General features: G+C 29.3%; 3 protein-coding genes across 3 annotated transcripts; all 3 read right to left on the bottom strand.

The window, feature by feature from the left end:
* Positions 1-817: 817 nt before the first annotated feature.
* Positions 818-3,526, bottom strand: LOC107064931 (uncharacterized). The gene is made up of 4 exons (XM_089169866.1): positions 3,500-3,526; positions 1,410-1,527; positions 1,156-1,325; positions 818-958 (listed from the first exon to the last, which is right to left on the bottom strand). Exons 1-4 carry the CDS (start codon positions 3,524-3,526, stop codon positions 818-820), a joined length of 456 nt encoding a protein of 151 aa, XP_089025992.1.
* A 5,833-nt stretch (positions 3,527-9,359) lies between these two features.
* On the bottom strand, positions 9,360-10,985 carry LOC107064930 (uncharacterized). Its single transcript, XM_015318128.2, has 3 exons — positions 10,918-10,985; positions 10,050-10,512; positions 9,360-9,976 (listed from the first exon to the last, which is right to left on the bottom strand). The coding sequence occupies exons 1-3, from the start codon at positions 10,927-10,929 to the stop codon at positions 9,675-9,677; spliced, it is 777 nt and encodes a 258-aa protein (XP_015173614.2). The 5' UTR covers positions 10,930-10,985; the 3' UTR covers positions 9,360-9,674.
* A 2,653-nt stretch (positions 10,986-13,638) lies between these two features.
* On the bottom strand, positions 13,639-15,946 carry LOC107064948 (uncharacterized). Its single transcript, XM_089169851.1, has 4 exons — positions 15,941-15,946; positions 14,705-14,766; positions 14,137-14,399; positions 13,639-13,955 (listed from the first exon to the last, which is right to left on the bottom strand). The coding sequence occupies exons 1-4, from the start codon at positions 15,944-15,946 to the stop codon at positions 13,639-13,641; spliced, it is 648 nt and encodes a 215-aa protein (XP_089025977.1).
* Positions 15,947-17,399: the final 1,453 nt, after the last annotated feature.

The raw sequence follows: 17,399 nt of genomic DNA, 5'->3' as shown, positions 1-17,399 counted from the left end.
TTGGTATATTTATTTATATGTATTTCTAAAAGGTAAGATCATACGAGAGGTGTGGCCAAGTGAGTTAGTCGATCTCGAGATTCGAATCGTCGGTGATTCTATCCTGTGTATCTCAGAGCGGAACAGTGAAAGTGCATCCCAAGTAAAAGTGGTTTCACACGTCTGCGCAAGGAACGCTCGTCAGGTCTCAACAAACCGAGTCAAGCAAGTAGCCATCTAACTTGTTATGGTGAATCAAGATCACCATATCTGTTGTTTAGTTTTGTTTCTAATGTTAGAATCGTAACGATGAAACAAATGAGGAAATTCAATGCCGGATTACACGGAAATGACTTTTGCTACCATTTTGTGCATTCTGTTTTTTTTTCTTTTTCCATTTTTAAATTTTTTTTCCGGAATTAAGTTATAGGAAGAGGCAGAAAAAGAAGAGGAAGAAAATCATACCGCATTGGAATTAAATTCGTCACGATTTATGGATCATCGAGTTCATTTCAAATTGAAAGTCTAATGAAGTAGTAACGTTTTACAGATTCGTTTTTTTTTCAGGTTCTGGTATTTATTTATTTTCTGTAATGTGTTTTTTCTTTTTTTTTTTTGTTGATTTTTCTTTCTTTATCTTTTATAAAATATGTTGATAAAAACTTAACAAGTAATGTAAAAACAAGTAACAAAATTATTAACAAATATAAAATTCTCTAAAAAACGATCATAATAAATTAACAACGTTCTTAAAATTAATATGTTGATTAAATGTCTTCTGGGTACACAGAATCGTTTTTTTTCTTCTCCTTCTTCTTCTTCTTCTTTTTCTGTTTCTTTAATGCCATCCCTTGCCCTTTGACGTGTGGTGAAATACATGTTTGTAAATTGGAACGTGAACAGGATAAGGTTTCGCTACTGGAACCGGAAATTTCTTTTCGACGTAAACTGGATATGGTTTTTCTACTACGTAAGGAACCTGAAAATAAAAATAAAATGAGCTCATTAGAAACTCATTTAACGTTAAAAACAAATCAATAACTTTGATTGCATCATAAACTAATCGAAATGATTGTTACATAATTTTATAACGTATTTTATGGTAATTAAATTATTATTGAGGTAAATAAAAATTGTAATTTTGGACAGTTTTATTGACCAATTAAAAATACTTACATGTTTTTCGACGACATAAGGTTCCGGTTTCTCTACAGGTACTTCAACTTGCTTGACAACTTCGACAGGATAAGGTTGAGGAATTTCAACCGGCACTTGATAAGGTTGAGGTATTGGTATTTTGATTTCTTGAGGGATTTCTACCGGCACCGGATGTGGTATTGGAATAGCTGCAAGCATTTCAAATGTTGGGAAATGTTGATACAAATTTTAACGAATATTTTTTTAAAAATAAGGAATTTTATTATTTTTACCATATTTTTTGTAAATTGGTATTTCAACTGTCTTTGATTTTTCTTCGTAAGTTGATTGACCGTGATCTTCATCGTAATGACCGGCGAAGGATGAACCGATTAAAGCCAAAATTATTATCTGAAAAAAATATATATTATTTTTCCTATTACAATTATTTATCATATAAACATTGAATATATAATATTTATATACAATTATATTCTTATCGCATATAAATACTGTATTTCATAAATTATTTTCATGTATTACGTAAATGAAAACCAAAAAAAAAACTAAATTTTATAGATGATTTAATCTGATTAGTTAATTATTGAATAATTACAATGATTTATTTATTAACAATAATCGAAATAATAAGATCTTACGATCGAATTCATGTTGCAAATAAAATCGATTGGAAGGGTGTAGTACGTTAGAAATCAAACCACGAGTGTTGACAGGGTTCGAATAGCCTGCTTATATACTATGGTGAATTCCACCACCTTTCACTAAAATCTTACGGGACGGTGGATCGCCCTCTCGGAGGGCTCGGAGCGAGAGAAGAAAGAAAGGGGGTGGGAGTAACGAGAAGTACGTGTTACCACTACCAGTATCCTGTCTTCGCCATTCGTCTTGGTCTGACGATGCAAATACACAAGTCATAAATAAAATTTTCTAAAAAATGAATTGTCACGTCCTTGACAAGAAAAAGTTCATTGAACGATTCGAATAATTTCATTGACATGTTCAACAAATTTACTGATTTATGAGAAACGGTGTTATGTAGAAATTGTACGGATAAGTAAATAGGGTGAAAAAAAGAAAAGAAAAGAAAAGAAGAAATATGAAGAGAAAAATACAATAGAAAAATAATTTTTTAATTTACAATTAACAAATTGTTCGATATTACATAAATTAGATTCGGTGTTACGTAAGTGGTGTATAGAAGAAAAGAAAATATTATGGTGAAAGAAAAAATAAAGAAGGAAGAAAGGAGTCATGACATCAATGAAAATCAGAAATGCTTATACGCCTTGAGGCAACTAATCGATCGTTCGAGTTCTTACAATTACCGGAAGTGAAGGGTACAGTCTCGTTCTAAGACGAGAAAATCTCCTGTTCGAAATAGGATTATACTTTAGTAGAGTCTTGCGTTCTCTTGTCATAACCGTATTTCCACTAAGCTCGTTTTAACATTTGAGAAAATCATCTTCTTAGATAACGAAGGGATGTGTTTTCCTTTCAACTTCTTACAGATATAGTGAAAAATTCTTAGCAGTATAACGATAAAAATCTATGAAACAAGAAAAAGAAAGAAATAAAGAAAGAAACAAAGAGAAAAATATAAAACCATAATTCCAAATAAGAATTTTCAACCGAATGATTTTCCTAACGTAAAATGTCTATCAGAAATAAATCTTCTTATATTTTTATTTATCCAAATAAAAAATTCCTTTCGATAGACTATGTGAATTCAATTTTTATAATACGATTATAATGAAAATAATTATTTTCATTATAAAAAAAGAAACAATATTTTAAATAAATTATAGTATAAATTTTATTAATAATAAGATTAATTATTTGTGATATGAAATAAATCGTGATATAAATTAATGTTAATTATATTTCTTTTTTTTTTTTTGAGTACTAGTACCACTGAAATAATTAGAAGTACAAATGGATCAATAAATTTATTATTATATGGACAGTTTCCTGCATGTACAGGAAGCATCGAACTACACTATTCGATTTGCTTCATATAAATGAATTTCATGGTGAACGGCCAATCAAAGATCTTATTTTAAATCGAGGGAAGTTCTGTCAATAATGAAATAAATATAATTCTTACTTTTAAACCTTCTTTCCTTCCTTCTCCTCATCCTCCTCCTACCTCCTTACCCCTCAATCAGAGGAGTTACATAGATACAACTAACAAAAAATAATAAAGAAGAAAAAGTTAGATATATATATGTATCTATCAAATGAAAGCTACCTCTTCAGAAACTACCCATTTCATATTCATATTTGATCTACGTTCACTCGAAGGACTCCTAAACCACAATCATGTACCGCAATGCAACTACCTCTGTGTAACTCTGAAATTTACCGGAAGTGAAGGTTGTTGGGTAGACATGAGTAGCTCTCTGACAACGAATTACGAGTTAATTTTTTAATCTTTTTGCAAACTATGTTACCAGAGATATGAAAGTTTTGGAAAGATGTTACTTCGTTTCAATTATTTATTGCTAGCAGAATCGACAATTTTTAACTCTAAATAATCGTCTATTAGATTTTTCAAAAGAAATTTATCAAAAATAATCTTTTAATAATAGTAAATACTGCCTTTCAAACATTTATTGCAAATAATGCGTTCACGAAATCCGCTCGATTTATCTGGTTTTTTTTTTTTTTAGGTATTTGAATAAAACGATGTAACCATTTTTCAAATATTTACCTTAGAATGGGTAAAAAAATTTGTAATAATATAGAATATTCATTCTTTACACATTTTTTTTATTGATCATCTTTATAATAAAATAAAAGCTTATACACACAGAATTTTATTTTATTTTAAATATTTACTCCATACACAAGAGAAAAAAAATTTCTCTGAGTTTTTGTGTTATTTTTTTGTATTCAGTTTTTAATATTTAGATTTTATAATTAAAATACTCAATAAGAAAGAATAATGCAGGTCATAATTTAATTTGAATGAGGAATTTTAATTCAGATATCTTATTTTTTTTATTTTATTTTTTTTTAACACAATATACGAAAACAAAAAGCAAAAAGAGAAAGAGATATATAGAGAGAGAAATCGGAAGTCTGAAACGACATAAGCTCTACGACATAGATAACGTATAATACTTATATTCTTGGATGAACGGCTCGATGCTCCCGAACTATCATTTCGCCATGGAAAGTTTGTCTCGGATTTCGTTAGATTCGAAAGGCTCTGTTATTTCCAATAAGAACATTTTTTAAGAATTTATTATTATTATTTTAATATTTTTATTATAGTATATCGAATACGTATAAAATAACGTATCTATTATCCTTTATTTATCTTATCTTTATTTTTTTTTTGAAACTATAATAGTATTGAATTATCATCAAAATCAATCATTTCAATGTTGTTATCAATTTTTGTTACATTAATAAAATATAATAAATTTTTTTTAAATAGAATATCGAATTATAATATCTTCTAAATCTTATCGTAAATATTTTTTCACACACTGTATTATAAAATATATATAAATAAATTTTAATTGTATTGTTACGTAGATTTGTTATGAAAGATAAGAAATATTTTTTTAACTATAAGAAATCAAGAAAGTAGGAAAATTACAATTAAGAAATTAATAATATAGGTTTATTGTTATGTAGGGTTATTCTTTCCTAATTTTTTTTTTTTTTTTTTAATATTACCATCACGGTGATAGTTCTGGAGAGTAAGTTAAGTTAGAATTTTACTTTCGCCATAAACTACCTCTTCTTTTACCACATCTTTCTTTTCTACTTCTTTTTCAGTATTATTTATTTCAACTTTTTTACACAAATGCATATATATGTAGACTCATGTGATATATTTTTTTCGAATATTCCTCTCAAGCATACCGCGAAATTATATAAGAAGAATATAATTGTACGTTTCAAGTATTTATCGCGTGTTTTCAGACCTAAAGAAGAAAACAATGAGAATTATTTTTTCTTTTTTTTTCTATAATCATTATTATATTCAGATGAATAAAACGATCAGTAAACATGAGCGTGAAATGTTTGCTTTCCCCATCGATTTTTTACGCTAAGGTATTTTCTTTCTTCTTCTTAAAAAGAATAAAAAAAATGTTCAGTCTATCGTGAATCTCAGTAATCAGAATTTCGGAAGAGGAAATGAAATTTAAAGTTAATTTTTATGTTTAGTTCCTTATTCTTTATTACGTGTTATACCCTAAAATAATTATATTATTTAATAATAAATAATAAATATGTAAATTAATGATTGTACAATAGTATAATTATACTAATATTTGACAATTAAATATTTATAATATAAATTATAAAAAGACATGAAAATAATTATTATCCGAATAAAAGCATAATAATTTTTATCGAGTTAGAATTTTTATCCAATCAAAAAATTCTTCTACAACCGAGCAAGTTTTCAACATAGATACTTAAGAAATTACGTTAGAAGAACCCATGTTACACCTTAAGCAAAGAAATCGTTTAACTTTTTTCAAATTTCTTTTATACGTCGCCAATTTTCTGACTGATACGAATCTGATCAATTACTATACCAGAAGAAGAATTTTTTTGGTATTCGAAAGTAAAGGTACTTCTTCCGGCCATTCACTCTAAATGCACACGTATACGAACTTATATTTAAAGTTCATCGACTTTTTGGTAATTTGAAATATCAGATCGTTACCATAGTCTTGTCTACTTTAATTTAATTTTAATGGCCGATTATTATCTTACTTTTGGTGAGAGGTAATATTGTCGAAGTTCACTTCTCTCATTAATTTACGGTTCGTCAAATGAAAACTTTTACTTCCTTCCTTTCTTTAATGAATAATATTATATAAGTATTGACAAGTTTCTTTTCTAAATGTTTTACAATTTATGTATTAACGTTCTAATAAATGCAATAAACTAAGTTACATAATTAATAATCAAACATGACAATCAAATTCTAATAAAGATCATGTAATAATATTGCTCATAATGATTAATAATGCTATTCGATAAATTTCTTTTTTAAATTCTCATAAATATATTTCCACCGTCAAAGTTTTTTTAACGAATATCTATATAAATTTCTTATTTTATATTCTTTAACGAATAAATCTTACAACTCCGACAAATAACATTCTATAATTATCTCACACAAGAATCTCACTATCTTTCGGCATTGAATAATAGTCTTTATTTGAAGGTAAGATTCTCCTAATTACCCAGACATTTACCTACGAAATTAGAAGGGTTCATTTCTCACTCGGTTTTGTTACTACGGGTTTAATTCCCTTACCAATAAAATTAGGAACACAAAATGTACATTTGCATTCTTGAGCTAAGATCCTTTTCTTACTGTTTAATTAATTTAAAAATATATCAACAAAATAACAAATATTTCACATTTTAAATATCAACAACAATTTATTTATTTACATATAACAATAAAACTTCATCATAAATAAAATTAGATAAAAATATAATTGTGTCATTTTAATGTTGCAGGATCTAGTAGTGTTTGTAATGTTTTGATTTGTGCACTATTGTTTTATAAATCGGTATCTTGATCGGTATTGGTTTTAATACTGGTACAGGAATATGTTTGTATACTTTAAAAGGTACTGGTTTTTCAATTTTATAAGGTACTATCTTTTCGACCGGAGTTGGAACTTTCTTCTCAACTTTCGTAATCACTGGTTTTACTACCTGCAAATTTGATATGGAGATATAATTGTCATATAAATTCTAGTATCATTAACTTACTCGATTAATTAGTATGACGTTTTAAAACTTACTTCGTATGGTACAGGTTTAGGAACAAAAACGTTTACAGGATATGGTTGAGGCTCCGTTTGCACCATTAGTTTAGGAATGTTGATTGGAACATTTTTCACCACTGGTACACCTAAAAATAATAAATAATTAATTGAAAACAAGAATTAGAATAAAGTGTTTAATCAATGATATATTATATTATATTCACCAATATGTTTGACGGAAGGAATAAAATTTAATCCATGACCATCATAACCACCATAACCACCGTGACCACCAAGAGATATTCCAGAATCCCAGCCACCTCCTAAGTGACCTCCCCCTAAGATCAATAATTATCCAAGATTATTTGTTAGCAGACGATCAATGGGGCTTTGTTAATGACCCCCTGTCAAAGCAGTTTCACCTAAATCTATGGCCGGTAATTCGTCTCCATGATGAACTGAAATTTCTCCTAGAGTGAGACTACCTCCATAATGACCTCCTAAATCAAAACCGCCATAATGACCTCCAAGAGATAGACCATCAAAACTTAATCCAGATCCATGAGAGTAACCAATGATGGTAGTGCACAATATGAAAGCTTTCTAAACAAAAATTTGCACGACACTTTTAATCACTATTTTAATTACCTCATTATATTGATATATTTGTTTCTGTTTTTTTTTTGTGTATTTTTTGTATTTTTTTTTTCATTTCAAATTATTAACACACTTGATAAACATTCTTTTTCTTTTTTTTCTTATTTTTAGGTGCCAAAAAAAAGTTAAAGAAAAAGTCATTGATGTGATGCCAAGGGTTTATATTGGTTTAGCATTTAAAAGTATCATCGAAATTAACACTCATTTACGTACGATCCTAATCATATTTAGCCAAGTATATGCATCTGTGCTCCTCCTGTAGAAATAAGTTCACTTGTGATAAATTCTTTAAGTGTCACTTTATATACCTCTTACCATGAGACTGACCACTGCCCCACTATTTTCCACCTTCACTGTACCTAGTTGCTCGATTTGTGGAAATACTACTGCGGTTATTTTGTTCGCCCCATTTTTCAGTTCATACTGAAATTACGTAACACTTTATTTCCGTCTTTTACTTATCACAATCATTAAAAAATTATTTTTAATATTCTATTATTAAATTCTGCTCTTCCTGGAATCTAATTAAACTTAGAAACGTAATTTATTCAATCGAATTCAACAATTAATAATAATAAAAACAAAAGAATTATTTAAAAAAACTCATTTAAATATCTATAAATGAAAAATATTGGAAGAAAAAAATATAAAAAAGATAAAAAACTTTCTAAACGTGATTTACATTAAAAATATAATTATATGATCATTGGTGTCTCCTTTAAGAAATTGTATTAAATTAAAAAGAAAGTTTAAAAAAAGGATAATATAATAAAAATTTAATGAACGTTCATTTTGTTATTGTTTAGTTCATTAATGCGACTTAAATAAATGTGAATGAAACAAGAAGGCTAAGGCTAAGGCTAAGGCCGCCATAGTTGTTGTCTCTTCTTGATCTTATTAAATAGTCACGCCTCATTTACATCAAACGATTACATTGATTTTATTTCGAACGGTTGGATTAATTCGACTCAGCCATTCGCTTTCCATGGAATCCGTGGCAAATATATTGAAATTTTGCAGTGAAAGCCTCAATTATATTTCTTTGCGTGCGGTTTACACGTGGATCCATCACGTTCGACTATTCTACGGAAAATGGAAGATAATAGTAATGGTGGATGTTACTTACGTACGTGAACATAATATTCAAAATTAAATCAAAACTTTATTGGACGTTTTAAATTTAATCTATGTCCCATTAAAATAGTATTATACCTTAGATTATTATAAATACTATAATACTGCTATAATACGTATAATAATTGATATTACTATTATATATTTAAATACTTTAAATAAATCTGCAAATTAAATTCTTATATATATATATATATATATATATATATATATATATATATGATGATAATAATAATAATAATAATAATAATAATAATAATAATAATAATAATAATTTAATTATTCGTGTGTAATAAAATAGAAAATTTCTATCAATTTAAAAAAATTTGATGATCAAATCGAAAATAATGGAAACAATTTATAACAAATATCAAATTATTTGAACATTAAAAGTGTTCATAGATACAATCTATGTTTAGAAGGATTATAGTTAATTACGAGTGAAATTGAGTGTCTCTGGCGGAACGACGTTTTATGTTATACCAGAGGACGATAAACTCTAATGTATATTTTCTACGATGCATCTATTTTCTCTGAAATGAAAAAAAAATACTCATACAACCTTGAGAGGTGGCTGTGTAAGAGGAATACATTCACTTGGATAAGACTTTCACTGATGTGAGACTTGAGATTAGGGAAAAAGCTTTAATGTTTTTTTACGCGATTTTATATTTTATTTCTTTTTATTGAAAAACAAAAACAATGATGTACAAAAATATAACGTTATTGTAACAATGTAGCACCAAAACGCACTTATAGCATAATTAATGCAATCGGTGATACCAACATGAGTATATACAATACAAAAAATAACAAATAACGTAACAAATTGGACCCTAAAATATTTCTTAAAGAAGTAACAACGAAGAGATTTATATGTCTCGCGTATTTCATTCTCAACGTATCCAGTCGTCTTGATTCAGTTTATACCGTACCTATAAATTTCCTCAAAGACGAAAGAAAATTCTCTGTTATTTTTTTTTTTTTTGTATTCTAGTGACCCTTTTTCGCATGATGATAGATAGTTTTATAGACAGGAATCCTGATAGGGTAAGGTTTAACTACTGGCACTGGCACGTGTTTTTCTATTGTTATGGGAACATGTTTTTCAACGGGTACAGGTATATGTTTTTCTACTGGATATGGAACCTTCTTTTCGACAGGTACAGCAACCGTCTTCACTATTTGGATTGGGACAGGTTTAGACACGGGTACTGCAACTGGGTATGGTTGTGGAATCCCAACGGCAACTGGATGAGGGACGCCAATTTTGACCGGATGTGGTACTGGTATACCTAAAAATGACATAAATTAGTTGAACATGATATTAATCTGTTCTTTTTGTTTTTTGTTTCAGGTAGGACTTACCTATCTCCTTGTAAACTGGTACAGCCACAGGCTTGGTAACTTCAACGTGTTCTGATACTGGTACGCTGTGAACGTAATTATGACCACCGTCTAATGAAATTCCATGACCACCCTCATCACCACCATGTCCACCACCATATCCACCACCATATCCACCACCATATCCACCACCATATCCACCACCATATCCTCCGAGAGACGAATAATCCTGATGTCCTCCATCTAAATGACCACCACCCGATTCGAAGTGTCCTCCGGAAGCTTCGAAACCACCACCTCCGTGACCACTGGAATAGTCACCACCACCATAGCCACCACCATCTCCTGAAGTTCCATAACTTTCTTGATCCGATCTTTTAATATTTTGCAAGTGTCGAACTATTCGCATTAAATCCTCATGACTGTAACGTTGATCCACTATTACTGGCGCGGCCGTGGCCAAGGATAACAGTGAAAGTAATACCTGCGAACGAAGGTTAAGTTCAAGTCTAAAATACCTGTTTTCTAATCGAGAAAGATAAAAAAAAAGGAATCACCAATTACGCGTGAGAAGTCAAATTAAGATAAGATAAGCTTGGGGAAAAAAAATAAATGTACTGAAGTTGTTGTATCGAATTTAAAAACAAGAAAAAAAAACAACAAAAATGAATTTCCGGTGTCTTTCACCTCAAATATCAAGAGAAATCGTGTCAACAATTTCATAAATTTACTCTGCAATTAATAAGTTTTTTTTTTTAAATTACTAATTCTTTTTTTCTATTTTTAAAAATTAATCGTTAAATGTTAAATGTCGTGTGTTCTATTTTCTTTTCTTCGTAGTTTTTCATCCAATTTTTATTTTTCTTTCTCCTATCTCTACTCTACTCACGATTTTATTCATGATCGAACACGCGTCTCTTTGTACAAAGTGCAAGGTTGCCTTGTTGTTAGAAGAGATTTCTTACTGAGACTGATACATCTTCGAGCATAGCTCGTCTTAATATACCATGGGGCCTTTCACTGTCGACGATGTAATTTAGTCTCAGCTAAGCGTGCTTGGAATCCCATTTAATATGTACAATTGTTTTACCGTAAACGCTTCGCCGAGCACGTGAAAATAATTGACTACTTCGTACTATTCCCTATTCGTTTACAGTTCGGTCATTACTTATACAGTCAGAAGGGTGAGCGACCATCTATTGCAAACCTTCGTGAATTTCATCTCAGATTTGCTACACATTTACGGTCCCGCTACGTTACGTCAATACTAAAACGATTCGTTTGGAACCCTTTGATCTAATCTCACTTCCGTTCACGTTTACATAGACATGAAATAAACCAATAACTATACGTATGGTTATAACATTCGTATTGGTCGTGTGTATTGCTATTTGGATTACTATTTTATGGTATAACTACATTTTGTATAATAATATAGTAGATAGTATTAGATTGTGTTAGTTATATTTTATTAATATATCTATATAATTGTATTGTAATAATAATTAAGGGATTAAAAATAATAGAAATTAGCTCGTTTTAATAAATGAATATTAAAATTTGTTCAAAAAAAAAAGAAAAAGTAAAGAAAATGTATCGAATTAATGTCTGAACCTACTATATTATCGTGTAGATACTTTTAGTTTTAGTTGTAAATTTAAAAAATGTTACACACGATGAAATATATGACCACTTGTAAAATTTACGCATATCGATTTTAACGTAGATATAAATTATCCATAAATCAAGTTCTTAACTATGAAAATATATATTATCTATCATACTTATCCGTTGAAATTTACAAGTATCAATCCTAAGTGGATATAAATCGTGATCCATAAATCTAGTTCCAAAAGTATGATAATGTATTATCTATGTATCATACTTACTTGTCTAACAACAAAATAAACTTATGTGAAAGGAGTAAAAAGATATCAAGAAAAGAGGAATAATTTTTTAACTGACAAACCGTAACGAGAACTCGTTTGTTAACATTCTCGGGTAAAGAAGACGAGTCTTTGAGATTTAAAAAAAAATTAACTATCGTATGAAAGTATCTGTCATAAGATACATCAACGACTACCATTCTAATCTCACTTGGCGGTTTCAAATATTAGATTGTACGATAAACTAAACTGACAAAGATAGATTCAACTTTTCTTTCCTATATACATTAGATACATTAGATATTCTAACGATATTATAATTCATACAAACGACACGTACACACGTATACATTCTATCGTAGAAATATACATTCTATCTCTAGTGTAATTAATTTTCTACCGAACACTGGGAGGGTCAGTGAAGCTTTTAGAAGCTTTTACGCGGCATAAATTACATTTACGTGCTACATCTTTCTGTAAAATATAGGGGAAAAGAACATTACGCATTTCCCATTGCGTTTCCGCTATAAAAATATTCATAAGGAAATTAATTTTTCTTTCGTTGGAAAAAGATTAAATTCAACGATTGAAAAGAAACAATATTAATGAATAATTATAATTATTGTTTATTAATTATATTCTTATAATTCAAGTTATTTGAATCGATTTAATATTTATTTTTGTCATTAAAAGATTATTACTTAAACGAGTGGGGTTGCATCATGCGACAAAACATGATACGATTTGCATCACGTATCTTAATTGAATAAAATTGCATTACATTCCTGGTACACATGGATAACTTACACAAACATACAAAATATGTGGAGAGAGCATAACGAAAGCTTTGCGAGAGATTATCTCTTAATTATAATCGAGAAAACTTTGTGGGGCCGTTAACACTAGTTCATGATTAAAATTTTATAAATTCTTTGAGAATCCACAGAAGGTAGAAAAATTCATTATTATCTCGCATTCTTTTATCATCATTCTAGTCATCTCTTTACCTCCCACAACCCTCCCCCCACTCAGCAATCCTTTTCACGTTTTCCTTACTTTTCTTCTTTTCTCACGTACGAATAAATTAAATGTTAAACGTTCAGTTACCTCATACTCGTTAAATTATAATAAGAAGAAAATTTCTAAATTGATATTTTCTACAAAAATATACTTATTATTAATAATGAACGTATTAATAAAATATACATTTTTATTGTATTTGTTTTTTAAGCTATTACGTGAATTATTGTTAATTATATATATGTATATTTAATAATTGCTTCATCAGATTTGATTTAATGAAAGAAAATATCTGTTTATTAACACGATTTAAATAGAATGATGAAATATTGAATAATATTGCAAATTTTTTGGTAAAAATTAATATTTTATTTTGTACAACAAGGTAACAACAATTATGTATTATAAATACAAAATGTAATACTATTTGCTATGACTCGAGACGAAAACTCTATTAAAACTATGTTTGCCTCGTATGTTTTATGGCAATATGTTTCATCGAAAGATTCCTTGTAGTTTTCTTTTTTTCTTTTTAAATGGCAATCTTTCGAAGAAATGTATGCAGTTAATGTGTACGTGTGCCTTCCTCTCGTATATGTGTGTGTAGACGTATCTTTTTTATTTTAAAATGCTTATGTCACTTTTTATTGGTCTGTCTGTTTGTTAATATTTTTTCTGTTTTTTTTTTATTGATTTTTTTTTTTTTAATGACTCCAACCATGACCGTAACTTTTAACCTTATGGAAAACGTGTTTGTAAACTGGAATATGAATCGGATACGGTTTTTCAACGGGTACAGGTACATGTTTTTCTATAGTAATTGGTACAGCTTTTTCGACGGGCACAGGTATCACTTTTTCTACCGGATACGGAACCTTTTTCTCAACGGGTACCGCTACTGTCTTTACCACCGGTATGGCCACTGGTTTGGCAACCGGTACATGAATCGGATATGGCTGAGGTACTCCTACTGCTACCGGATGCGGAACTGCTATTGCAACTGGTTGAGCTACCGGTACTCCTAAACAATAACAAAAATTTCATTCTTTTCTTAACAAACAAATTATATTTTATTATTTTTATCCTATGGTCATTAAAACTCGTGCAATTAATTAGATTTATAGGATTGGAATATAATTGTTTATTGGGTTAGGAAAAAAAATTCAGGAAAATGATGAAAAATTATATGGATTAGAGCTTACCAACATTTTTTATAACAGGGACAGGTACAGGTTTCGTAATCTCGACGTGTTCGCTGATCGGTACAGCCTGTACGGAGTAATGTTGTTGTGAATGACCTCCATAAAGACCATGATCAAGACCCGAGTGAAGGCTATGGCCTCCACCACCGTAAGAATCGTAAGAAGAACCGTAAGAGCTTATGTCTTGATGAATATTTCCATAAGAATCGTGAAGAGATATGTCCTCGTGTCCACCATAACCCGAACCATAATTTGTTGATATTCTGCATATCATAAAATAAACAAAAAACATAAAAATTAAAAATTTCTATAGTTTGCAAAATAATTAATTATATTTTTATTAGATTTTTTTTCAACAAATTCATAAATTTTTTGTTAAAAAAAAAATTTAACGAGCAAATATTATAGTTAAGTCTTATAAAATTACTATTTTCAATATGATAGTTATAATTTTATTTATTAAATATAATTACATTCTTATATAAAATTCATTATATCTTATATTAATATTATCATTATTATTATTAATATTATTAAATTTATTAGTATTTTGTTATATTTTACATACCCTTGCCATCCACCAGAATTAATGCTCAAACAAGTCCGAGTAAGCAAACATATGACGACGAGCTGAAAAAAAAAATATCTATTTTTAATAAACATAGGAAGGGTAGCTTTCTTAAATCAAAAAAGGTTATTTCAAAATGGGTCTCGTGTTTTCTTTTTATCGGAAGTAAATAAAGATAGAGTATGTTTCCTATGGTTCTCCAAGGAGATACTTGACCTCGATAAGAATGTATAGTCTAGAAGGAGATTGTATGTCTACAAGACGTTTACTTTAGAAGGGGGTATTGTGTCCGAGAGACTTTCGATTTATCAGAAATTTCGATAAAACGATATCCACTACTTTCGCAAATCTCCACGTAGTATATACATATACTAAAAACCATAAGCTTGTTGGTCATGTTTTTTGTTTATTTTGTTGTTCTTACTTTTATTCGTCGTACTTACACAGGACAAATAATACATTTTACGATCTGTTTGTTTATTTATTTGTTTTGTGTTTGCCTTTGTTTTTTTGTTTTTTGTTTATTTTATTATTATTATTATTATTATTATTGTTATTATTATTATTTAATTAAAATGTGATAAATAACGAATGGATGTTAATACGAACGAAAACGTAAGGGATACTGCAACTTGTCGGATGTTGAACGTTCGTTTTTATACACAGGACGCTTTCTCCCTCCCACCCCTTCTTAGTTAACAGCAAATGGTGGATCTCTCGTTTGAAAACCGGACTTACACGTACTCGCCCATATTCTATTCGTAAATAAAGAACTATGATAGTCGGTAATGAAATCCAACACGTGCAATGGGTTGACTTGTTTCCCACCTTTTTAAGATAAAAGTCAATAATCTTTACACCTGTACCGATTACATTAACCTTGAAATGGAAGAGGAAACAAATATCTGATGAAAGAAAAATGATAAGTATAATAAATATACGTAATCGATTTAACATTAATTTTATAATTAATTTTCATAGGTATTTTAAAGTAAAATTTTATGATTTGGTTATAATTGTTAAATATGATCGTGTTCAAGCTCTTTCACCATCCGGATCCTTCGAAGAATGTTAGTCGAATGTAATGCGAACGTCCGAAGATTGGTGAACGACCGGTGAATGTAGTGAACACGCCCCATGTGTTAGAAAACAAAATCTATTATAGCCACAAAGCAGATGAAAGTAATTTCCTTTTCGATCCGGACATCCCTTTCTTTCGTTTTATCCCCAACATACCGTCATGCCAAGAATGAAAGCATTTGTTCTTTCTAAAGTACCATTCGTGTTAACCCAAAAAAGAGATTAATATCAAGAATATTTGATATCGAATACATAAATATAAGTAATAGCATGAGGAATATAAGTGACAGTAATGGTGACAATGATTTAGATTTAGTTCAAGACCGATACGTGTGTTTCGCACCTTTTTTTAGTTCGACAAATACATCGTCGCATTGGAAAGTAATTGATGGGATCTGAGAATACCAATAATACTTGATATCATAGTTGAATTATTATTGCAAAAATGTTATTCCTAAAAACGTAGCTTTAGCCCAGTAAATGAAAGTACCTATTCTTGTTTTTCGTACTTTGCACTTGGATTGAATGTATATAATGTTAGGAAATGAGGTTAAATCTAGGTGCAGTGAGAGTAGAACACGCAATACGAAAGGAAAGCAAATAAAATTGGGTGAAGGAGAACGCAGGAGTTGGAAAAAAGGATGGCAAAAAGAAAAAAAAAGTTAACCGACTCCGATGAAAGTATTATCCGGTTCGGCGTGAAAGGTGGAAGAGCATGGGGGGATGTCTCGTTATAGTAGCAAGACATCTCTTAGCAATTTGATTTTACTCTCGATATTTAGAAAATAAAGATTTTAGATAGTTTGCGTGTCGTTTATTTTTCTTCTTTGGCGAGGGAATCTTTGGAGATTTACATTCAACGAATCCACCCCTATGAATAATAAGCACAGATTATAAAATAAGAGAAAATAATTAGGATACAATTGAAATACATATTTTATTTTAATACGTGCCATGTGTTATTAAATTTGTCTCGACATGAATACAATTCACAAATTTCAGTGTTTTATTTTTATATAAAACGTGACCAGAGAGATATTTTGGTATTTATAAAGATAACACGAATATTTTTGTTCCGTTTTTTGTTACATTTTTCCAAAAGGTTGTTATCATTCCAAAAATCTACCTATTTTTAATCTAATGCGATGTTTACGCTTGTAGTATTAAATATGGATTTAAGATTATATCACATCATTAAAGAGAGGAAGTTTCCTTGGCAACTTTCGTTCCATTGCTTAATAACTAACATCTTGTAACTCTCTTTTTAATTGATGATATTCCCAAAGATCGGAAGCAAGTAGTTATCAATAGTTAAAAAAAATACTATCGTTGAATAAATCTGGGTCGATATAGTGCCAACAGCTATCCTAAATCGTTTCTAAGAATATAAAGATTTCTTTTTAAGAAAGAAATAGCGAAAGGGAATAAAATGTTTCAAGTGAAAACAACGTCTTCTAATAACGATCTATTAAAATCTTTGAAAATATGGTCTCTTGTTATTCGTAAAAAAAATGTTTTCTTTTATAATATTCTATTATTCTCATAAATTTGTTTTGCTTAATTTTTACCGCGAAGATAAAAAATTTCCGCGAGTTTCCGTCAATGTGTTTAATAA

Source organism: Polistes dominula, unplaced genomic scaffold (genome assembly GCF_049000335.1).
Source record: "Polistes dominula isolate Pdom_NZ unplaced genomic scaffold, Pdom_raw_medaka contig_49, whole genome shotgun sequence".
Lineage (NCBI taxonomy): Eukaryota > Metazoa > Arthropoda > Insecta > Hymenoptera > Vespidae > Polistes > Polistes dominula.
Note: the sequence above shows the minus strand (reverse complement) of the source record. Positions and strands in the feature narration are given on the sequence as shown.